The sequence below is a fragment of the Cyclopterus lumpus genome, chromosome 3, assembly GCF_009769545.1.
Source record: "Cyclopterus lumpus isolate fCycLum1 chromosome 3, fCycLum1.pri, whole genome shotgun sequence".
Classification (NCBI taxonomy): Eukaryota; Metazoa; Chordata; class Actinopteri; order Perciformes; family Cyclopteridae; genus Cyclopterus; species Cyclopterus lumpus.
In genome coordinates, this window is record NC_046968.1 from 5,123,828 (window position 1) to 5,148,087 (window position 24,260).

At 43.1% G+C, this 24,260-nt stretch overlaps 1 protein-coding gene across 1 annotated transcript in view; it reads right to left on the bottom strand.

Moving 5' to 3' along the window:
• Positions 1–24,260, bottom strand: part of si:ch211-186j3.6 (neural-cadherin) — a 272,276-nt gene that overhangs the window by 163,955 nt on the left and 84,061 nt on the right. The window contains exons 3-6 of the mRNA XM_034527653.1: positions 23,916–24,141; positions 21,371–21,575; positions 14,356–14,467; positions 5,158–5,407 (exon numbers count right to left, since the gene is read on the bottom strand). Coding sequence (XP_034383544.1) covers positions 5,158–5,407; positions 14,356–14,467; positions 21,371–21,575; positions 23,916–24,141 — 793 coding nt within the window. The remainder of the gene's footprint in view (positions 1–5,157; positions 5,408–14,355; positions 14,468–21,370; positions 21,576–23,915; positions 24,142–24,260) is intronic.

A 24,260-nucleotide genomic window follows, 5' to 3' on the forward strand; every position in this document is an offset into this window, starting at 1 on the left:
AAACTTCTGGCCGTGAAACAATTAGTTGATTAATCAATTAGTCAAACAGCTTATTAAATAATTAAACCATGTTGATGTCTGCTCATTTAAGTTCTATGTTAAACACAACTTGTAACTGTTTGTTGGAAAATAATGATGTGATCTGAGGACAATATCCCAGGAAACTGTGATCAGTATTTATTTATTGTTTATAATATATAAGAAATAACATTTATTTGCAAATTTAAGATGTAAAATGATGACGGCACATACAATGATGGTGTTACAAAATGTAAACCATGCTTTGGCATTTTTATTTTTCCCTCTTAAATCTATGATTGTGTCAACCCTTTTTTTTCAAACCAAAACAAGGTCAACGAGGATGATAAATAGAATAAATATGAAACACAATTTAAATCAGACCCTGTAAATTCAAAAGTCTTCTGGTCAAACAGTATTTATGAAGCTTGTTTACAAGAAAGATCTAAAAAGAACTACTTAAGAAACTATCTCTGAGCATTCTTCTTCCCAAAAATCCAAAGCACTCTCACAGTTTACTTACCTCCAATTCATTTGTTTAAAAACAGAAATAACTAAGTGGAAAAACTGCCGGCTGCAATAACTAACATTGCACAAATATGGTATTCAATGGTACTCCAGTATATTCACTTAAGTCTGCTCATGGGCCACAGAAATACGTCATTCCTCTTGAAACTGAAAACAATTATTCAAAGATTTCTAAAAAGAAGACGGCAGCTTTTTTTAAAAGGCCATGCGCGCTGAAATCGTGTTACTGGACCTTTGGAGAAGAACCGACAAAAGAATGAACTTGTATTAATATATTAATATATAATAATATAATGACATGGTAAAGAAGACAAATGCAAAGGAGACCTGTAGTTACATTGACGACCATTAAATTGAAAATATTAAGCCTAGCAAGATGTCAATAACTTGGTATTTTAAGGGTGAACCTATTGACGCTAACATCAACCTAACTTAAACAAATACCTCTCTCTAATGCTTCCCAGCCGATGCTGTCTGCTTCTAGTGCATGAAGGACGTGTGAGTGTCTCTCTATAGAGAGAGAGAGAGTGGAGAGGGATCGGGACGTAACCGCCCAGCAGTCCAGCGGCAGTGAGACGCCTTTCGCAATCACATCTGGGCTCCGCCACAACTCTAATTTGGACGGATCAATGCCGCAACCAATTGAAATCCGCCTCAGACATACACCGCCACACACTGATTACTTTTGTAACCTTTTTGTTTTACTTTTTATGTTTCAGTTTGTTTTCATTCGGGGGAGGGGGGGGGGGGCTGATGTCAGTTGTGAACATTAATTACTCAATTTAATTATTGAGTTCATTTTGGTTTATACAGATAAGGCATAGATGGAGAATAGAGGGGAGAGAAGTGTTAATGGAGTGTGTGCGTGTGTGTATGTGTTAAATAGTTGGGGGACCAGGACCGTCAGCTGACCCAACTGCTGCTCATTGATTGTTTGCTGGAACGCCTCCTGTCTGATTCCCCGTTAATCAGTACTTACAAAGCTATCTTTCCGTTTGCTTGTTTCAATTGGGTGGACGCGAGGTGCAGAAATAACTGTTGCACTGAGGCGGCATCGTACGCTATGGCCGTATAATCAGTCCAGGCTCTGACATTTTAAATGATGCCATCTTGTTAACGCGGTGGGTGAGGTACGTATAGGTGAGCCGAGTGTTTGCCGAGATATTCCCACGTCTGCTGGGTTCTGCTCTGTTTACCCCGGTCGACTTTAAAAGCTCGATGCGTTGAATCTTTAGAATGTTCTTAAAGGATCGTATTCGGGTAATGATGTTGACACGGAGAAACCTGGACACTCGTGTGTGCGAATATGCAATTATAGCATGGCTCCAAGTTTCTGTGTCGGCACCTCTTAACTCTCTCCGTACAGAAATGACAAGAGTGCTGAACTGTGAGTTACTGTGAGGATGGACTCCCTTTAACACTCTCCTGCTGATCACCAGTGATGTAGGGACAACATGTACGCACACTTTTGTTTGAATATTAGCATGTAGATGTTTAATTGTAATCTTCTTTGTTTTTTAGCTGAAGATGCACCAAAAGATAGACGTGCAAAACGATCATCCAAATACTCCAGAAAGATGATGGAAGCGAGGATATTATTGACCGTGCAAGCAGACACAAAAATGAAATGAAGTGTTGAACTACAAACAATGCCTGTAAGATCAACTGCTTCCTGTTCCTCGACTTCTGTCAGTACGCCTGTCGTAGAGGTTGCATGACACGGGATTGGTAGCGATTCCAACGGCTCTCAACGTGGCGCCAACACTGCAAACAATAGCGACACACACACCCACGCGCACACACACACACACACACACACACACACACACACACACACTCTGCTCAGATAGAGTTTTTTACTTGCTGTTTTTCTGCCATATTCTTGTTCAGAATTTAAAATGCTGCTCCTTGAGAATTATGAGAACTTCTCTTGAGGTTTAACGAGTTGCATTTTCTCAAAATGGAAACATGATCGGCAAATGGGACTGTACTTGTAAAGCGTTTTTCTAGTCTTCCGACCACTCAAAGCGCTTTAACACTACAGGTCGTCATTCACACCCATTCATACCCATTCAGCCTGAAAAGCTTGGCAACAGTAACTTCACGCTCAACCCTGAGAGGGCACTCCATCACGTTTTCTCCACTGGAAGTTAAGGTTGGGCAACGCGAACCAGTTCCAAAAATTCCAATTCCAAAGTAATCATTGAGAAATATACATTTTGATTCTGCTCATGAGCTACTAATCAACTACACGTCAGCGCTCTTTTCTGGACTGGACCCTAGATCCAACGGTGGAGGAAGGCTTTCAGGGTGGTTTCCGTGGTAACAGGCAGTTGATGGTCGATACAGTAATAAGTGATGTTCCTTAATTCTGTCTTTCCTTCTTGTACTGCTGGTCAGTTACAACATCAACACCACGGCATTCAAAAGAAAGTAGCAATGACCCCCCCCTTAAAATAATACTGTTATATACTGTATAATTTGAATACGTTGAGCCTGAAATGGATATATATTGTATTTCTACAAAAGATAAGGATAATATCGAGCTGAGATTTGAGTTGTCTTTTACAATTGACTAGGTGCTTATGGAATAGGTTTAGCTCACTGATGGTTTGAACGATTCTGTTGGATCGAGTCTGCAATTTACGTGTAGGGAAGTATGGAAGTTGACATTTGTGTGGACAATAAGCCAAACAATGATGAGATGTGCGCCTTATCACAAGTGTGACTGTTAGGTTTGGTTTCATAGGACAGGTAGATCTTTTATTTAAACATTATTTCTGATTAAATGACAACTTTGTTCTTGTAATATTACAACTTTGATTTCCATTAATATTACGAGTTCATTTTTCGACAAACAACACAGACATGTGGGAAATGTTTTGAATATGCCGATATCTTGCTGAAATACACATGAGCTATTCAAGTCCAGGGGTTTATAAATGAATTAAGATGCATTGTATGAATGCCACTCGCTCATCTAAATACTGTAATTCCCCAAACACAAGACACAAAAGAGGGAAGAGTAAATCAAGAATGCCTGTGTGTTCACTCAGCAGAGATTAGCCTTTCTTTAGAAATTAAATTATTATTTGACTTTGTGGATTTAAGTCAACTAATCGACGAAAAGGGGGCATTCAAATTTCCCAGAAGGCAGGAAATTAAGTGCATCTTAAAGATTTTATAAAGGAAGACATCACAACCCCCTTCCCCCCCCCCTTTGCATACGCACTTGGAAACTCATCATCGCAATCTTCAAACTCCAAGAATCGATACAAATAAGACAGATTTTCTGCCCAGATAATGATATATTTAATGACTTCTCTCTCTGTCCGTCTTCTCCTCTTTGTCCATCACATGCATTGACTTCCCACACACACACACACACACACACACACACACACACACACAGTCACACACACAGAGGGAAACAGAGCAAAGAAAGGGACTTCATCTGCATGAATTGCATCCACCCAAACTGCCCTGCTATCCATTTCCTCAATGACACGACAGATGTGTGTGTCTGCATATTCATGCCTTAGTGCACGTGTGTGCCTGCATGGATGACTCTGGAGCTCCGTGTGTGCATACATGCATATGTGTCTGTGTGTGTGTGTGTGTGTGTGTGTGTGTTAGTGATACATCATTGATTGCCCAGCACCTGTTTTTTTGTAGCAGCTGCGGGATTCTGCTGTCGCTCGTCTAGTAAATCAATACAACCCAACACACATGCATATCAGAAGCATGAATGCACGTTATAACGACATACCAACACGTTGCAGGGACCTTCTCGGTAACAGAACGCACACACATATTCTCAGAAAGAGAACACACAGACACGCAATAGTGCAGGAACAAGCCTCCTGAGGTTGGTGGTGGGCATGGTTGATTGACCCTGCCTCACCACTCTGCCTGAAAATCAACCAATTAAAAGATGCAAGCACCACAGCATCACTGGAATTGTGGTAAATGGCAACTGCAATGCGCTCTCTCTCTCTCTCTCTCTCTCTCTCTCTCTCTGATGCATCAACCTGTTGAATGTGCGTCTTCATACGATAAAGAAAGAAAATCAAAAGGGATAACGGAATCCATCACCTCAATTCAAAAGTAGAGAAGAGCACATAGAAAGCACTGCAGCGTTTTCTGCCATGCCACCGAACAAATGCCAGACAGCGGCTGAAATTGAACTTGGGCTGCATCTAATGATTCTTTTTATTATGGTGTCTTTTTCCGTCAGATTACAGCGCATATGAAACCCCCCCCCCCCCCCCCCCCCCTCCCCCCACAGTATGCAGCGGCTCTAAAGTGTGACATGGTACATGTGCACCTGAAAATAAAATCGATCAGATTCATTTTGTTTTCCTTTATTTATTTAATTATATTTCCTAATCCCAATTGTTCAATTGTTGCAATTAAAGCCTGCAGAACTGAATGGAGTCCAGGGCGATGCTGCTAACAACTGAGGGTCCCCCTACTCAGCTTATCACAGCTTTTACAAGTTACAGCTAACTGCAAATTTCATCGCATCCCATCAAAACCTCTTTCCATTGTGTTTTAAGTGAACAGCCGCGGGAAAAAGCTGGATTTCGGACACCCCCGACTCTTACTTACATGTGCTGGGAGAACTCGGGCGCTTCGTCGTTGACGTTGGCCATTCGAATCCGTACGGTAGTTGTGCCGGTGCGAGGGACCTCCCCCTTGTCTACCGCCATCACCACAAACTCGTACAGGTGGTTGTGCCTCTCGTAGTCCAGAGGCCCTGCGGGGAAGATGGTCCCGTGAGGGGAAATGGTGAAGTCTGGACTCAGGGTGTAATAGGTCAGCTCTGCATTCTCTTCGGAGTCACAGTCATTGGCGGACACTAGAGATGACAAGAGAGAAAGAGAGAATCGGAAGAAAGACGTTAGGGGGACTTAAAGACAAAACCAGGGCCCACCAGGGCTCTCTAATACCAATTAGGCCTACTACACCATTCACCAATGGGCTGAATGGTGTAGTAGGCGCTCTGTTTACCCCTTGCTGTGAAAGCATGGGCATGGATTGTGGATAATGTAGCCATGGCTGTCATTCATTCGGTCTGAACGCACACATTCTTTCAAACTTTTGTTTAGCTTTCTCAGTCAACATTTCTGCAATCCATAAATCCTTGTAGGTTAACTAAATTGAGAAGTATATATGAAATTGCTAAAGTAAAGTTTTCTTTACCATCGCATAAAAACAAAAAATCTCTATACAAATAACATTGTAGAGTACAGATCTTTTTTAATGCCGTTTTTTTGCAAAGTTGGAAAATATTAACTGCACATTTTCATTCATATGGTTAGCGTAGCATCCGTCAACATTGGGCAAAATCTATCTGAAAGGTTAAACATTTTTCAAATGTCTACATGTAACCAGTTTCAGCAACATTGTATAGAATCTCTCTCAAAAACATTTCCAGGACTGATTTAAAAAAGTGGCATACAGAATTCATAACTATGTTATAATTTTTCACCTTTTTTTCTGCAACAAACGTACTCATTATGCCAGTAAAGCATAATGATCTAAGTCGTGATGAAAGAGAAAATATCAGCTGAATTAAACAATGAAGTACATTCTGTTCCCTTAATAATCCTATGAGACGTTCTGTTTTGTTCTTCTTCTATTTTTGTATTTGAGCAAAGGACCTGAACATGAGCACAGATATCTATATTCTCCTGCTTTGTGACCAAAGTGAAGATTGAAGAGGAAGTGATGCCCCCACTGACCAAAATGTTCACACCAAGGGAGGAAGTGATATTTGCACAGAAAGCAATGCATTGAAAGGAGTGTCATTTTGCAACATTTCTGTTTCCCCAGTGCACATTGGGAATCCATGGAGCCCGTAACTCGCTCGGCCACAAATTGATTGCCTTGCTGAAAGTGAAAAGATCCACCGGGGATTTGAATAAGCATATTTTCTGCTAACAAGTCATTTTGCCATCAAACTCTCAATTCTCCAATTTACCTTACATTGCATTTGGCTCGCACCCATACACACACACACACACACACACACACACACACAAAAACAAACACAAACACCCGGGCGCGTGAATAAATGCCGGCACATTAACGTCCAGTTTGCTTCAGCTCACAAACTCTGCTTCGCCATTGCCACAAAGCCTCGGAGAAACTCTCAGCACACTTTTAATAACATGTCAACAAAACAAAACAGCCTTCGACACCATCAACCACAACATCCTTCTCTCCCGCCTCGAATCGTCCCTCAACACCACCGGAACTGCTCTCTCCTGGCTCAAATCATATCTAACAAACAGACAACAATTCATCAGCATCAACAACTGCACCTCCTCCATTGCTCCTCTGTCTCAGGGCGTCCCCCAGGGTTTGGTGCTTGGTCCTCTTCGGTTCATCCTCTACCTGCTCCCTCTTGGAAACATCATACGTCATCACGGTCTCCTTTTCCACTGCTACGCTGATGATGTCCAGCTCTACATCTCCACAAAAGCCATTACCACTACTACTCACTCCGCTCTGACCAACTGCCTCACTGACATTAAATCATGGATGCAAACCAATTTTCTCAAACTCCATCCATCCATCCATCCATTTTCATTACCGCTTATCCTCATTAGGGTCGCGGGGGCGCTGGAGCCTATCCCAGCTGACATAGGGCGAAGGCAGGGGACACCCTGGACAGGCCGCCAGTCCATCGAGGGCACATGTAGGGACATATAACCATTCACTCTCACATTCACACCTATGGGCAATTTAGAGATCAATTAACCTGCAGCATGTCTTTGGACTGTGGGAGGAAGCCGGAGAGCCCGGAGAGAACCCACGCTGCCACAGGGAGAACATGCAAACTCCACACAGAAGGACCGCTCCGTCCGGGAATCGAACCCGCGGCCCTCTTGCTGTGAGGCGACAGTGCTAGCCACTACACCACCGTGCAGCCATTTTTTTTTTTCAAACTCAACTGTGATAAATGGGATATGATCATCATCGGCCCCAAATCTCTCACCAAAACCAGTCACAACTTCTGCCTCACCATTGACAACTCCACTCTGTCTCCCTCCCCTCAAATCCGCAACCTCGGAGTCATGTTTGACAGCAACCTCTCATTTGAACATCACATCAAACAAATCACCAGAACCTCCTTCTTCCACCTAAAAAACATTGCCCGTCTCCGCTCATCACTTTCCTCATCTGCTGCTGAAACTTTAATCCACGCCTTCATCACCTCCAGAATTGACTATTGCAATAGTATTCTTTATGGCACATCTTCCAAAATCCTAAACAAACTCCAATACATCCAGAACTCTGCTGCTCGCCTGCTCACCCACTCCCGTTCCTGTGATCACATCACCCCTGTTCTCCGGAGCCTTCACTGGCTCCCCGTCCCACAACGGATCCAATACAAAATCCTTCTCCTCACTCACAAAGCCCTCCATAATCAGGCCCCCTCCTACCTCACCGACCTGCTCCACCACCACACTCCATCCCGTCAGCTCCGCTCCTCTGATGCCAATCTCCTGTCCATCCCACATAGGACCAAGCACCGGACGTGGGGTGACAGAGCCTTCTCCATATCTGCCCCCTCCCTCTGGAACTCTCTCCCCAAACTCATCCGAGACTGCACTGATCTTTCCTCATTCAAATCGCAAATCCAAACCCACCTGTTCAGAACTGCTTTTAATGTGTGATTGTTTGCTCCATGTTTTTATTATTTTATTTATTAGGGTCCAAGCAACTAACAAAGTCCCTATTTGTTTTACTTGTATTTTAGTTCTTCTTATTGTTTAGCTTTTAGGATGTTATTATGTTATGTAAAGTGTCTTTGAGTATCACGAAAAGCGCTGTATAAATTAAATGCATTATTATTAAAACAAAATCTCAGTTCATTAAAAGATGGTTTATATACTGTCAGTGTTTATCCACATAATTAGTTGTATTCCATTATGTCAGTACGAGTCCAATTTGAACTGAAATATAACAGATTCATTAATTTCGCAAGTGTTGTTGTATTGAATAACATGTTTGTTTGTTTTAGACTGTGGCCTCCGGTCTTTCATCATCTTGAACAACCATCAAATTAAACTAAAGTCAATTCAATTTCTAAAACCATCTTCCCCCATAAAGGTGCAAGATGAAAGTGCCCCTAAACCATTAAATTGAACTGCAACAGAGAGGTGCATTACGTTATTACTAATTGGAAAGCCTAATGAAAATCAGTCCGAGAATATGAAAGAAGTTACAAATCCAAAAAAGATGGAAAGGAAAAACAAACAAACAAAAAGGGAAACGAGGATGCTGTCACACCTAACCTGTGATCTGGTTTGAGCTTTGTCATTAAAATGTTGGCCTGAGGATCATCACCTAGACGGCAGTCAATGAAAATAATGTAGACATTTTCTAATTATGTTTTGGTTTAAAGCCCCCCATAATGGCCTGGCTGATAAGCATGAACATGTTGTGTGCAGTTTATAGAATTTCATGTGAAAATCACGCCTACTACCCATTCTTGACCTGCAGTATCTTACAACCACACGGATTGACTTAATAAAGAAATAAATGCATACAAATGTGAAAAAAAGATCACAAGCGGAGCAGAAGAGCGGATGGCGGCGTGAATGAGAAGGCAAGGACGTTCCTAAAACTATAATATTCAGAAAAACATTGTAATGTATAGTAAACACTAAGTAACTGTCAGGGAGTCTTATCATTAAATTGCCCGAAGCTTTGGTTTACAGCTGCATGTCACATTGCCTTCTTTTTAGCGGAGGAAAAAAATGTCCGGCCGAGTGTCCACACGCACTTTTTTGTATTTCATTTATTACAAATCATGGTGTTTTGTAAAGTCTGTTATTTAGATTCATGGTCAGATTCACAAGCTGGATGAAGTGAATTTACGGATGTTTACCCTGCACTGCCGTCCGGGTTACGAGGACTGACATTTTCCTGAATTACAACTGAAATGCAGCCGTTTTGATGCAGTAAAGTGATGGATAACCTCTCAACCACCGACGATGGGGAGAAAATGGACTGCGGCGCCGGTGTCTGCCCGGCGTCCTATTCCATGTCACACATGAGTCAATATCTAATTTACTAAGTAGAGATTTTTCCTCTTCAGAGCACTGTTTGAGCATGTATTCATCAGCAATACGCTCTGTAATCTTGAATCAGCATTGTTGTGCTGGCATCGCTACACGTCAGTCTGAAAAATAATGATTTTGTAGTGAAGATGGAAACTGCAGGAGACTCAGATCTCTATGGGAAGCAACATAATTGGCTTGCTTGGCAATCTGCGGTTCTTTTATCCGACTTGGCGAAGTACACATTTGTCCACTCTCGTGATGGAAGTGATTATAGGATTACCAGCACATGATTTAGCAAAACGATGCTGGATGCCCATTTCTCCCTCATTGAATTTAATACTGTGCCTTTTAACCCGTTTGATGAAGTCAGGGGAAATAAAAAAAACACACATGGTTTTTACGGAGGCTGGGCTGTTCAGCTTCAGGTGCCCTCAGAACTGAATCGGGCAGAATTAGTCATTGTGACGTTCATTCAAGCATTTCATTGCACTTCAGAATAAAAAATAAAAAAGAGGTATCTTTTTTTTATCTGATTTGTCTGATTTGGGAAACACTGATATTTTTGGTTTGCCAAAAATACTCATTAAATTACAGGCAGCCCTCGCCCCCAAAACAAATGTGCAAACATACATACACAACACCCCTGCCCCCCCCCCCCACACACACACACACACACACACACACACACACACACACACACACAGCAGCGCAGCAGGGTGGAACTTCTCGCCTCCCTTAGTGCACCTGTTGATGGCAGCAAGCTGAGCACCTGCTGTGCCTCCCACACCAACCTCATTCCTCATTCCCTTGCTCACTCATTAACTTTCTCCATCACTCACTCGAGTTTGGCAGACGACAAAAGTGGGAGAGAGAGAGAGAGAGAGAGAATTACATACAATAAAGGCTGGAATGGAACCTGGGACTTTGACAGCTTCCATGGCCATGCAAGCATTTCTATCATTTCATCTGGTGTTCCATGAAGATATTTTAGAAAGGACGACTTGCCATGGAAACCAACATCCAAATCAGTCATCGAATGTGTAAGCTTCTTTTGGGGTTGTTATTTCATATAAATGCTTTACCCCGAAAATACCAAATAGTACTTGACACAAGTTAAAGTTACCCGGCATCATGCATTATTCATCGTGGATCAACATTACCCCAATTATTATTAGTTATTCTCAGACAAATAGCGCTGTTTGTTGTTGTAGTGTGTGTGTGTGTATATATACGTGTGTGTGTGTATACAGTATATACAGTATGTGTGTGTGTGAGTGTGTGTGTGTGTGTGTGTGTGTGTGCGTGTAAGCGGCACTGTCCTGGGTCCTGAAACGCAGAGGACGAGATCCATAAACAGCAAAGCCAAATCTTTTCTTTCATATGTTGGCATAGGCTGCTACAGTATCTATTTATTTACTTATATATAAATGTTATTGGCTTAAATATGAGCAAAACCATTTTATGTGCTACAGTATTGCTGGAGTTGATATGTGATTATTGCACATTTCGTAGCCGTTTTTGTTTGTCTCTCGTAAGACGAAAGCAAAGTACAGAACACTCATGACCGTGAATTTGAGAACAGTTTGACATCTTTTATAGGTCTTTGTTTCCCCTCACAGCGCCGTTTAATGGACGGCTTTACCAATGGACGCTACGGGATGCTCCACATGTAACAGCAGGTAACAGGGACACCTGTACATCTCAATGAGATATGTCCCTCTTACTGACTCGCTCGTTCTCTCTGAGCAATTTCTGTAACTTATAACCTTAACTGGGGTCCAAGGTCTTTTTCGCAATTTTACATAATTTCTTAAATTCACTTTTTAAAAGGCACTTGCATTTGATACATACCCACGTGTTACACATACAAAATTGCAGAACAACCTCAGCTATCTAGATAATGAAGCACCATTGTCTTCAGGCACAGTGGAAAGAGGTCATTTGGCCCTAAAGCAAGAAAGTTTGAAGTCTGATTTATTAAAATTCTTCAAACCTCTTGTGAAAAAACTGTTGTTTACCAAAGCCTTAGGTTCACAAAAGTGGTGGACTATATGAATGAAACAGTAGATGCATGTAATAAATGTCTAAAACCAAATTTTGTAATATCGTTTTTTGAGTAAAAGTGTTTTTACCAAATGTGAGAGAGATTGAGATAAAATGGGACTGAGAAATGACTTCATACTAAAGATCAAGCATCATGGGATGAATGTAAATAAAAAATGAACAGTACAACCGTTTTTGTTTTCAAACACAATATTTACTATATACTTTAAGTCTGTTTTTCAACAGAATATTTCCTATATATAAAAACAAACTAGTTATTTACTAACTGAAAACGGCTGTTTTTCCGAAGCGCAACGTGGGATGTCCTTAAGTGTTTCACACAAAATAATTACAGACCTAAATTAAGTTAGGTCACAAACGTACTTATTGTCAACATAATCATCATTTTTTATCTGATCTTTCACAGCTTCAAACATTCATTGTGGCATTTCATCAGATAATCAGTTATTGTTTGACTCTGCTGTTCATTTCCTGATGGGTTGAATTGCTCTCACAATGGGCTGAGAATCCTCTTCTTTTTTTTTTGTGTTGGCGTTGAATGGCGTTATTGCACACAATCTTCTGACGTTGTATCCGTCAAGCTGCGCTTCATAGCTTTTCACTGCGTGGGGCCTTGCGAGTGCTCTCTACTAATTGTTTCAGTCGTAACAGATTTATCTTTGTTGTGCACTAAAATGCAGGAGAGTACACAAATCCAACCCCGCTCAATATATTGACAAAGCACTCTCACGTGTCAATACGATATGTGATTTATTACTTTGAACTGTAAAAATAACGGGTCTACAAGCAACACATATTTGCAGTTTTATTTAGGGAACAGCAAGTTGCTTTTGCCCAGTTATGGGGAAGCAGAAAGAAAGAAAGAAAATGGTCTTTTAGGGAGTGCCTTGTTTATGCTACTCATTTGCCCTTCATCAAAAAGGCACACGCGTTACTAGAATTGCTGCCTCCACCAGCCAGTCAGTTTGCAGTCCACATCCACATCTGTCCACAACGTCGTCACGTAATCACGTTATCCATTCAGACGTCCTTGTGGAAATCCCCGTAATTAGAATATGAATTCTGGAGTTTAAAAAAAAAGAAGAGAAGTGACCTCGAAACATCCGCCACCGAAAATGTTCTAATTTAGTTCATCCTTGAGTCCAAGCGGGAAGTTTGTCCCAAATTTGGAGAAATTCCCTCCCGGTGTTCATTGAGACACGGTGCCTCTCCGATGCTTTGTAATGTCAACCCGATCCAAAAGGTTTTTCTGCCTGCAGCAGTAAGTTCATGAGCACTTTCAATGCCATGTCATAAAAGCAGACATTAATAATTTACGTAGTGCATGCAGGGTTTTATTTTCCACCTTAAGCCAACAGTAAGTAAACCCGTTTACTGAATTTGAAGTCCCACTTTGTTGTGATCTGCAGACAGAAAGCGGGATCAATACATACATGTTCAAACACAATATGTATTTGTGGCAGCGGGGTGTGGCTAGGCTCAGCTGCAGAGTGGGTGGAGCGGGGGGGGGGTTCAGGGAACGGTGTCGTGATGTGTAAATCAGCCTCAGCTGGGATCAATTGCGTGTGTGTGTTTTGTTTTCCATATAAGAGCAGGAGTAGCTGGAGAGGAGAGAAGAGCGGGTAGCGGATGCCTGGATCGTTCGCTACCAGAAGCGTAATCAACACAAATAAAACCTGTTACTGCCCTCACGATTGCCCTCACACCCCCGCTCCACCCACTCTGCAGCTGAGCCTAGCCACACCCCGCTGCCACAGTATTCCTTATGCAGCATGTCGAGGGATAGAGAAGTGTGACATGTTTTGCCGTCAGTTTCGTTGGCGGGCAGTCAGAAACCCGGGAAGTGGCCTTCCCAGCGTTGAGCCACACTGTGACAGATCAAATTGTAACAAGTCGCACCCGCAACGGTAAAAATGAATATTTCCACACATAAGATGAAACTTAAGAGAGCCCCGTGTGGAAATTGGGTCGTTACAGACAGGAAGGAGAGGCTGGAGCAGCGGCACCGATGGAAGTGCTGGTGATTTCACAGCTGCCAGTGCTGACAAGTACCTCCTCAGTTTCCCTACCAAACACATGAATGTAAAAAAATAAAACAGAAGCTCAGTCACTCTTATTTTGTTCAGGAAAGAAGTGGGGCTTCTCAAACATTTCCATTGCACAGACCCCACAGACACAGGCACACACACACACACACACACACTAATTCGTGAAGTAGAATATAAAGTGATTTTGATCATGTCTAGAAGTTTTACAACCACCTCATATGGATGGACGAGATTCACTTCACGAGTAACTGTAATATTCATTAAAACCAGACGTGCACTAAAATCATGATTAATTCAGTATGTATCGTGTTTATCAGGTGGGTTCGGAGACCCTTTTCAACATTGCGTGGGAGTTTTTTTAATTGGTGAAGTTTAATAGAAAAATAACACTAAAGTATCTTCCTTTCGGCCTTTTCTTTAGGATTGTTTGAGCACCCAAAGCTAAAGAAAACAGTAAAGTGCATCTCCAAATCCCTGAGCAAGTATGCACAATGGAAAAATCAACGAGGAATGTATTGGGTGTTTTTACTGGAAGAAAGGTCACGAAAAGTTGCACTCAGCGATGCTGTGCAACACATACAGACGGGAATTTGATGGGGGGGGTTATGGATTCTCACCTTGCAGCAGGGATGTGGCTGTCGTCACAGTCTCCGGTACGCCATCCTTGCTGTAAATGGACTGGAGGAACTCGGGAACGCAGTCGTTTTCATCAACAATAACCACTCGCACCTGAGAGAGGAGGAGATGAGACGGAGAGACACAGGGAGGACGTTATGTGTGGCATTGAAAACACACGAATCCCCAGTCGCCAAATACATTGCCGTGAAAATCCTAAAGGTAAAAATAAATCCAATAACATTATTCAACAAGATAACGAAGACATTGAAATGCCTCAAGGACTCTTCTGACAGGATAGAAATCTTAACAGTTGAACAAAAGGACACTAAGTCTTGCCTTGAGGTTTCTGCCATGTACCCGAGTGAAACTGCAGCTGGAGCATTTGAATTCGATTCAATTTAATTTTGTGTAGCCCAAAACCACAAATCCCCAAAAACATTAACGGGGAAAAGAAAGACAGAAACTTCAGGAAGAGGGATCTGTCTCCCAGGGTGGTCAAAGTGATGAACAAAAACTGCATGACAGAAACATTCCACTCAACATAAACAGTATATTGGATCATACTCGACTTAAAGCGAGTGCAGGACTTCTGCATTTGCATACATGTCTCAGGAACATTGTTACTGTCCCTACATGCTAAAGCTGCCCAGGCAATCACTGGTGGAAATGTGGGAGATTAAAAGTCACACCGGGTTGCTGCTATGAACATTTTAAATCTGGGATTACTACTTCGGGCGCCATCCAGAATTGGTTTTCTTTGGGTCCGGAGTCGTTTTTCATCTGCGAGTAACCCAAATTAACCCCATCCCTAGCTAAAAGGAATCCTCAATCTCAACCAGCTCCAAAGGCGTGCCCTGACCCTGATCCCTCTGGTTTATTTACCCCTCCTCAGTGGGGGAGCTTCTGCAGAGTCGGCCACTTGGCCAGGTCGGCGGAGAATGCAATCTTGTGCAAGTTTTTTCAGAAGCCCTGAGCTAACAAATGAGAGATGAATTTGTATGGTGTGAGCATGTGTGTGTGTGTGTGTGTGTGTGTGTGTGAGAGAGAGAGACACTGTAATGCTGTTCCGTTCATTAAGGGAATGAAGGCAAACACAGCATCTTCTGGCAGATGTTGACTGGCTGCTTGCAGCATTCAGAGGGAATAAATACAGATATGGACAGGATGGAGCCTCTTTGACCCCCCCCTCCCCCCAGCCACACTTCTTCTCTTCCATACAAGCACAGCACTATAGATAAAAACACTACACTTCACTCTCTAATACACACACACACACACACACACACACACACACACACACACACGTTGTGTGTGGTGGTCATTAAATACCAGCGGTATTGAATCCTAGTAGGTAAGATGAAGTTCTGTAATATGAGTTAATCCTTCAGCCAAGATCAGATTGGAAGCAATGGACAGCAAAATAAAATCTGCCCATGTCAACTCCCTGACGTGATTTTTGTGTTTGCCACTGACTGTTAATCTTTGTTTGCCTCTGTGTGCGTGTGTGTGTGTGTTTACATGGAAAAGTGCGTGTGTGCCAGAAGGACGGGAGATGGCGAGAGTTGGACAAGACATGCAAACACACGATACATTTGTGTACGAGAATGAGGAAAAACAAGATTAAATAAAGTAAAGTAATAAAGCAAGATGAGCTTGTACACATGGACATTGTGCATGCATAAACACACATGCACGCACACACACACACACACACACACACGGGGCAGCTGCAGGCAAGTCTCAGGCTGGTTAGGTAACTAATGGCGCCGATGAGCTATCACTCCTGGAGGGAGAAACTTGGAAACTACCTGCAAATTAAAGTCATGCTCAGTGACTCCAGTCAACACAAATACGCCACCTCTGTTCGCTATTTTGGTCGATGGAGATAGATTTTCTGACGGGCAGAAAAAGAAAAGAGCAGCTACATGAATCGAAGACGCAGCATCATTTCTCCAGTCTCCCATTATTAATGCTATAGTAAACATTAATAAAAGAAAGAGGGAGAAGTACAATGCCTTAAATCGTGAGGTGCTGGCTCAAAGGATCAACATGATCTGTTGACAAAAAGCAAGCAATTATGATGCTTATTCATGGACTCACTAAAAATAAGCAGCTAAGCTGTCAGCTACAGTTATTGCATGTACAGCTGCATTCTGGTCTCAAATCAAAACATTGTGCACACAACTAAAATGACATTTCGGCATGGTCACAGGTTGTCATTTTGGACTGGTTGACATTCTAACAAGGGCGCCTTATGTAATATGAGCCTGCAAATCCAGGGGGAAAGAGATGGATTTGCCCGTTGACCCTCCTCCCTAAAGTATAATGGTTTAGCAGTTGTCCTGCATCATCTTGTTAACCCTAAATGGACGGGAACCGATGTGAGCTCAGTGCTTGGTTGTTGGAGGGAGAAAGGGATCAAAAAAGACCTGAGCGGGTTTGGGAGACCGTAGACCAGCTGCTCACATACAGTAGCTGTATGTGGTCTGGGGCTCACCTGCTCACATAGCTTTATGTGGTCTGGGGCTCACCTGCTCACATAGCTTTATGTGGTCTGGGGCTCACCTGCTCACATAGCTTTATGTGGTCTGGGGCTCACCTGTTCAGATACCTGTATGTGGTCTGGGGCTCACCTGCTCACATAGCTTTATGTGGTCTGGGGCTCACCTGCTCACATAGCTTTATGTGGTCTGGGGCTCACCTGCTCACATAGCTGTATGTGGTCTGGGGCTCACCTGTTCACATAGCTGTATGTGGTCTGGGGCTCACCTGCTCACATAGCTTTATGTGGTCTGGGGCTCACCTGCTCACATAGCTTTATGTGGTCTGGGGCTCACCTGCTCACATAGCTGTATGTGGTCTGGGGCTCACCTGCTCACATAGCTTTATGTGGTCTGGGGCTCACCTGTTCAGATACCTGTATGTGGTCTGGGGCTCACCTGTTCACATAGCTGTATGTGGTCTGGGGCTCACCTGCTCACATAGCTTTATGTGGTCTGGGGCTCACCTGCTCACATAGCTTTATGTGGTCTGGGGCTCACCTGCTCACATAGCTACCTGTATGTGGTCTGGGGCTCACCTGTTCAGATACCTGTATGTGGTCTGGGGCTCACCTGCTCACATAGCTACCTGTATGTGGTCTGGGGCTCACCTGTTCACATAGCTGTATGTGGTCTGGGGCTCACCTGCTCACATAGCTGTATGTGGTCTGGGGCTCACCTGCTCACATAGCTTTATGTGGTCTGGGGCTCACCTGTTCACATAGCTGTATGTGGTCTGGGGCTCACCTGCTCACATAGCTTTATGTGGTCTGGGGCTCACCTGCTCACATAGCTTTATGTGGTCTGGGGCTCACCTGCTCACATAGCTGTATGTGGTCTGGGGCTCACCTGTTCACATAGCTGTATGTGGTCTGGGGCTCACCTGCTCACATAGCTTTATGTGGTCTGGGGCTCACCTGCTCACATAGCTTTATGTGGTCTGGGGCTCACCTGCTCACATAGCTGTATGTGGTCTGGGGCTCACCTGCTCACATAGCTTTATGTGGTCTGGGGCTCACCTGTTCACATAGCTACCTGTATGTGGTCTGGGGCTCACCTGTTCAGATACCTGTATGTGGTCTGGGGCTCACCTGTTCACATAGCTGTATGTGGTCTGGGGCTCACCTGCTCACATAGCTTTATGTGGTCTGGGGCTCACCTGCTCACATAGCTACCTGTATGTGGTCTGGGGCTCACCTGTTCAGATACCTGTATGTGGTCTGGGGCTCACCTGCTCACATAGCTACCTGTATGTGGTCTGGGGCTCACCTGTTCACATAGCTGTATGTGGTCTGGGGCTCACCTGCTCACATAGCTGTATGTGGTCTGGGGCTCACCTGCTCACATAGCTTTATGTGGTCTGGGGCTCACCTGCTCACATAGCTTTATGTGGTCTGGGGCTCACCTGTTCACATAGCTGTATGTGGTCTGGGGCTCACCTGCTCACATAGCTGTATGTGGTCTGGGGCTCACCTGCTCACATAGCTTTATGTGGTCTGGGGCTCACCTGCTCACATAGCTACCTGTATGTGGTCTGGGGCTCACCTGTTCAGATACCTGTATGTGGTCTGGGGCTCACCTGTTCAGATACCTGTATGTGGTCTGGGGCTCACCTGCTCACATAGCTTTATGTGGTCTGGGGCTCACCTGCTCACATAGCTACCTGTATGTGGTCTGGGGCTCACCTGCTCACATAGCTTTATGTGGTCTGGGGCTCACCTGCTCACATACCTGTATGTGGTCTGGGGCTCACCTGCTCACCTACCTTTATGTGGTTTGGGGCTCCTTAAAGCTCCTTAAAATAAATAATAAATAAATTCTCTTTCCCATCTTCTTTAAATTGCCTTCCCTCTGCATCAATCTTTCTCTTCTTGGACATTTTGGGATTGTCGGTCTTTTTCAATTTAATCACTTGTCTTTAGTTGAACGCCGATAGGGCTTTCTTACGGTGGAATGCCGTTCATTTGCAGGTCACAACATCAAAATGCATTGTGGGAGATGTAGTCTATGGTCACTGTACACTGTAAAGCAGCATAGGATTTCATTTTGATACTATCAAATGCCTTTTAAACTGTCGCGGGCCACATCAAATTAAGTTGCCGGATTCGGCATAAATATATTGTCTTAATACAAAATGCATGAAGTCAGTCACTGACTGTTGTCTTTGTCTCATCTATGAACCTTTGCTTCCCCTATTCCTTTACAAAAACAGGCCATACAGAAGGCACAAGAGACAACGCATCATGTAAGAATCTTAACTAGAGTATCATATGTAAATGCTGGATGTGTTGCCACATGGTGCACACGTACAGCACCTGCAACTGGCAGCTGCTAATTGATCAAGGGCTGAAGGTTTGACAAGGTTGTATTTAAATCTATCTTGAAAACAGAATTGTTTTAAAGTAAACTTTTTATGTAAAATAACACAGAAACATCTAGTGAACACCATTTTCATTTTCATTTGTAGTAGTATGTCCTCTCAAATGTCATATATTATTAGATTTTCACTTGTATTTTTGTATTCTTAATTTATCAATTGTTCTTATTGTGCTATATATATATACATATCTATCTATAGATATGTATATCTATAGATATAGATATACATGCCAACATGCTTTTAAAAAAAAAAAAATCTTAAAATATCACCATAAGCCCATATAATATTCAAACTGGTCTGCTTACATAACACATGCTAAAATGTTAGCTACTGTGACAGCATAGACCAGTGGATTAGATAGGCCTTAATAGAAACCACTGATCAATTTATTTAGAACAAATATTGGCCGATAACAATCGAAGCACTTGACTGTGTTCAACGGATCAATTGACCAAGAAGACGTCTAAAAAAAGATCATTTGCTGATGTTTTTATGGATGTTAATAGAATGGATATTAAAACACTTAAATGTGTAGTATGTATTGTGCCATATCACCACATGCATGCACTATAACCACTTGAGATTTGTTGTAGCCGTTCAGGCCTCCATTATCCTCTCAATCGTTCCAATGTGACGGAATGATTGATGCAGTCGTTGGGTTCAGGAGCACACATTAAAGCTCATATAATGCACGGAGCATTTATAAGAGGTTCACCCGGTCAAAAGCATTAGCCTCCACAAACACACATTTTTCCACTGCTTGGTATTGGCCAGTAAAATGTTAGTTACAGAATTACAGAGGACCACAAATAGTTGTTTTACTGTAAATGTGAATATATTTTAGACGTCACTTATTTGTTAATGTAAATCGACTTCTTTCAAGAAAAAAAAGGGGAAAAAAAGAAAGTATCCTTGCTTCACAGGCAGCATGCTCACATCCTGTGCGGGAAGGAGGGATACAGTGCTGGCTTTTCAGAGGGCTAGCATGGTGCTGAGGAGGCTGGTCACCCAGGGCAGGAGTGTGGGCAGCCAATTTATTTATTTCATAAAATTGTCAGCTATTAAAGCTATTAAATTGAGTAATCCTCCTCTCTCTCTCTCTTCCCCCCCCCCCCCCCCCCCCCCCACACTGCTGTCTGTCCATACAGCCTCTTGGTGTTCTGTGGTCCTCGGGGGCCCAGAGGGGAGCAGTTGAGGACAGATCGGTTCAGCAGGACATGTTTCAGCCTGAGGCCAGAGTAATGATGGAAACCAGACCAGATGCATCAACGCCTGCAGCGGTCAACCGCTGTTCTCTCACTTCCTGACAACATAAGGAAGTCATTGGGAATGCCAAAGCAGTCGCTCCAGACAGACAAGTCTATTTGGGTTTTTTCGACTGAAGACACAACTCATGCTCCAACTGAAAGTGTACGATTGTCTTTGCGGTGGATGATTTTAATGCATTCTCACAATCAATGCGAGTTAAAGGCATCCCATAACAACCCGTGTAGCATCGATGAGTTCAAAATGCCTCCCATTTAACAAAAAAGAGACCATTGAGTTGGCACCAGAACCAAACGATCGTTTGAACTGCGACATTCACGGCGATGTACATCCATACGGCAACTGTAGGTCAATACAATGAAATCCACCAGCATCCGAGGATGGGATTTAATGACCATGTGTGGTTACTTTATTTGTCTGCAAGAAACGTCCTAATCATCACTGCTCACCACAATGCAACACCTGTCTTCCACCCACCTTCCACTGCACTGGGTTCGCAATTCTGAAGCGTGTGACAATGCCTCGAAATGCAGCAGATGAAAGTCAGCCGTGCCACATGAGGAACGAGTAAAAAGGACCGGACACCATCCCACTCGGAGGAGACTTATTAATTCGAGGAGTTGTCAGACATTGTTTGCAGTACGCTGCACCGGATGTGCAAGACTTGACGAGACAGCCTCGTACTGTCAACAATCTTTGAGGTTTGAAGAGCGTCAAGTCATTGAATTTGACAGTGGAATTGTGACATTGAATTCAGATCACACACACACACAGACACACACACACACACAGACACACCTACATACACACACACACACACACACAAACCTCCACTGCACTGCTCATGCTGTCCAGGCCCTCGCTGGCTCGCACCAGCAGCAGGTACCGGTGCTGGTCGCTCTCGTAGTCGATAGGGTGGGTCAGGCTGATTTCGCCGGTCTCTGCTGAGATGGAGAAGAGGCTGCTGGGATTGATGAGGAGGGTGTAGCCGATTGGTTTCTTCTGGAAGGACACGGCAGGTGTGACCAGGAAGCTGGGGAGACGTGAAGAAAAAAAGTACACCACTGACTGAATGTGCAGCAGAGGGCGGGGTAGAAGAGAGCGGAGTATGATATCTGCATGGTTAGGGCAAGCCGTCCTCTGAACATATGTGTGTATATATATATATATGTGTGTGTGTATGATACAGTGGTGTAGAGAATGAATCTGTGCTGCAGATGGCAACTTAACCACAACCTGAACTGAAGAACTTGCCAGGCTTTTAATTTAGGTTATTCATGTTACCAGTGTTTTTTGCAAACTGTAACGTGTTGTCCTCATATATTATATTAAATATGATTATTGTTAAATCTTAGTGGGGATCCTCGACGGAATGGACCAGCTCTCCAGTGCCGAGTTCCTCCCGGGATACGGGAAGAATCTGACACGGAAAGGACAGCATTCTGAAAATGCTTCTTCAGCTATAAGCTGACAAATAGTTATAATAAGAGATAAACGTGTTTAGGAGAAACACAACCCAAACATTATGTTACAGTGTGCTCTCAAACACTGCAAACTATTTACAGATTTTACCGTCACATAAATTACAGGGTGGTTTAACATAAATATTTCAGATTGTGCCGCACAATATCGCCAGTTTCCTGAAGAAAACCTCACTTCCTTTAAAGTGTTTGGATAAACACACACATTGTTCGTTGCGATGCTTGTGGTGTTGCATTTCCTGGCTCTGAGAGTCGGCTTACCTGGAGCTCGGATTTAGTACCAGCTCCCCGAGCAGTGGCCGAAAATGGCGACACGTTAAGTCAAAGTTGACTACATACTCTCGTATATGCAAAGGAGAATTTATGTTTATAGATCAGAATGAAGTAGACAGCAAGATAGTACAGACAAGTAGTCGGGTAAATAGGTGGAGCAGATGTTACCGTGAATATATTTGTGCGCAGCAACAAATAATCAAGCTAATATTCATTGAAACTATCTGTTTCATTGTGTCACTTTGGTGGAGTTTTTAACTAACCCTTTAAAACACTAAAGTCTCACAATAAAACAAACAATCCGACCGATTGAGGCAGATTTAATAGCAAATTCCCCGTCGGAAAGGGCTGTCTGCCGGCAATGTAAAGCGGTGAAAATATTCTAAATATAGCTTACACTAAAACTGATATTGATTGTTTCTTTTCGGTGTCTAACATTAGATTTACTGCTTTCCCCATCAGCAGCAGTTCATTGCTTTGCGCCTGTGCTGCTGATCAGTTCCTCCAAACTGTGGGCGTTATATATACGACTATGGATAAGTTCCTCAAACGACCACACTTTAAATAAAAAATCCAAACTATGAAGAAGAAGAAGAAGCAGTGTCAAGTACATTTCTTTATGGAGCTCCCACCAGAGCAGCGCCACGTAGAGAACACTAAGAGGGGGGTCGGGTTATTATTATTTATGCCCCCGCATAAAGGTGTAAATCGCTGAGTTGAGTTGTTGCTGGTTATTTATTGGACGTGCCATCTCACCCTGACACAACTTCCCTGATGAAATCAGGGTAAACAACAAACTGGCATATCCACTTTATTGGTTTGTCATGTGTGTCAGTCACATCAGGGGAGCTGGAGGGGGATAACGACACCAATCCAAGGACAATAGTCATAACTGTAGCACTTTAGTCAGACCTGAGGCCGTGTGTGTGTGTGCTCATGTGTGTGTGAGGGTACACATTCCTACGCAGTTTAATGTGTGAAGGCATGCAGGAGCGTGTGTGTGTGTGTGTGTGTGGGGGGGGTCTGTGTTATGGAAATGTTTGAGTTTGTGTGTGTGTGCTGTGCATATTTTAATATATATATCACGCTAATAAACTATCATCTCAGGCTATGCACTAAATCCATCACGGACCACTGCATTAAAATGGCATACTCTGTGTGTGTGTGTGTGTGTGTGTGTGTGTGTGTGTGTGTGTGTGTGTGTGTGTGTGTGTGTAAATCAATACTTAATAGGCAGGTAGAAAGAAATATTATGTGTCATGTCTATGTTAGGAAGACAAATGTCTCAGAGAAATCTGTGTGTCCACCGATGTGTGTGTGTGGTGTGTAAACCCCTTCATCTAGAAACCCTTCATTTTGGACAACGCTTCTTTTTCATTTCTAATCCCAGTGTGTGTTTGCGTTAATAATAATAATAATAATAATGCATTTAATTTATATAGCGCTTTTCATAATACTCAAAGACACTTCACATAATTAAAACATCCTAAAAGCTAAAAATAAATAAATAAGAATAGCTAAAATACAGGTAAAACAAATAAAACAAATAAATAGGGACTTTGAGTTGCTCGGACCCTGATAAGAAAACAAAAAACAAATAAAAACAAAAAAAAACTCACGACTGTCCTTCAGGCGTGTTTTCCGGTATGGCGATGGTGAAGGACGCGTTGGTGAACTGCGGCGGCCGAGCTCCGGCCACCACGGACACGACGACGGGGGCGCTGCGGCTGCCCAGCCGGTCGGCCGCCACCACCGTCAGCAGGTACTCCCTGTCCCGCTGCAGGGGGAGGCCGGTCGTTCGTACCTGGCCGTTCTTCCTGTCCACTTCAAAACGACCATCGCCGCCTGCAGAGAAGAGGAGCAACGTGCTCGTTGATTGGTAGTACCAATTTCATTTCTATTCAATATATTAGAATCATAACTTGTTTTCAACTCCCACAGAAAAAAAATGCAATTTCTTAAAT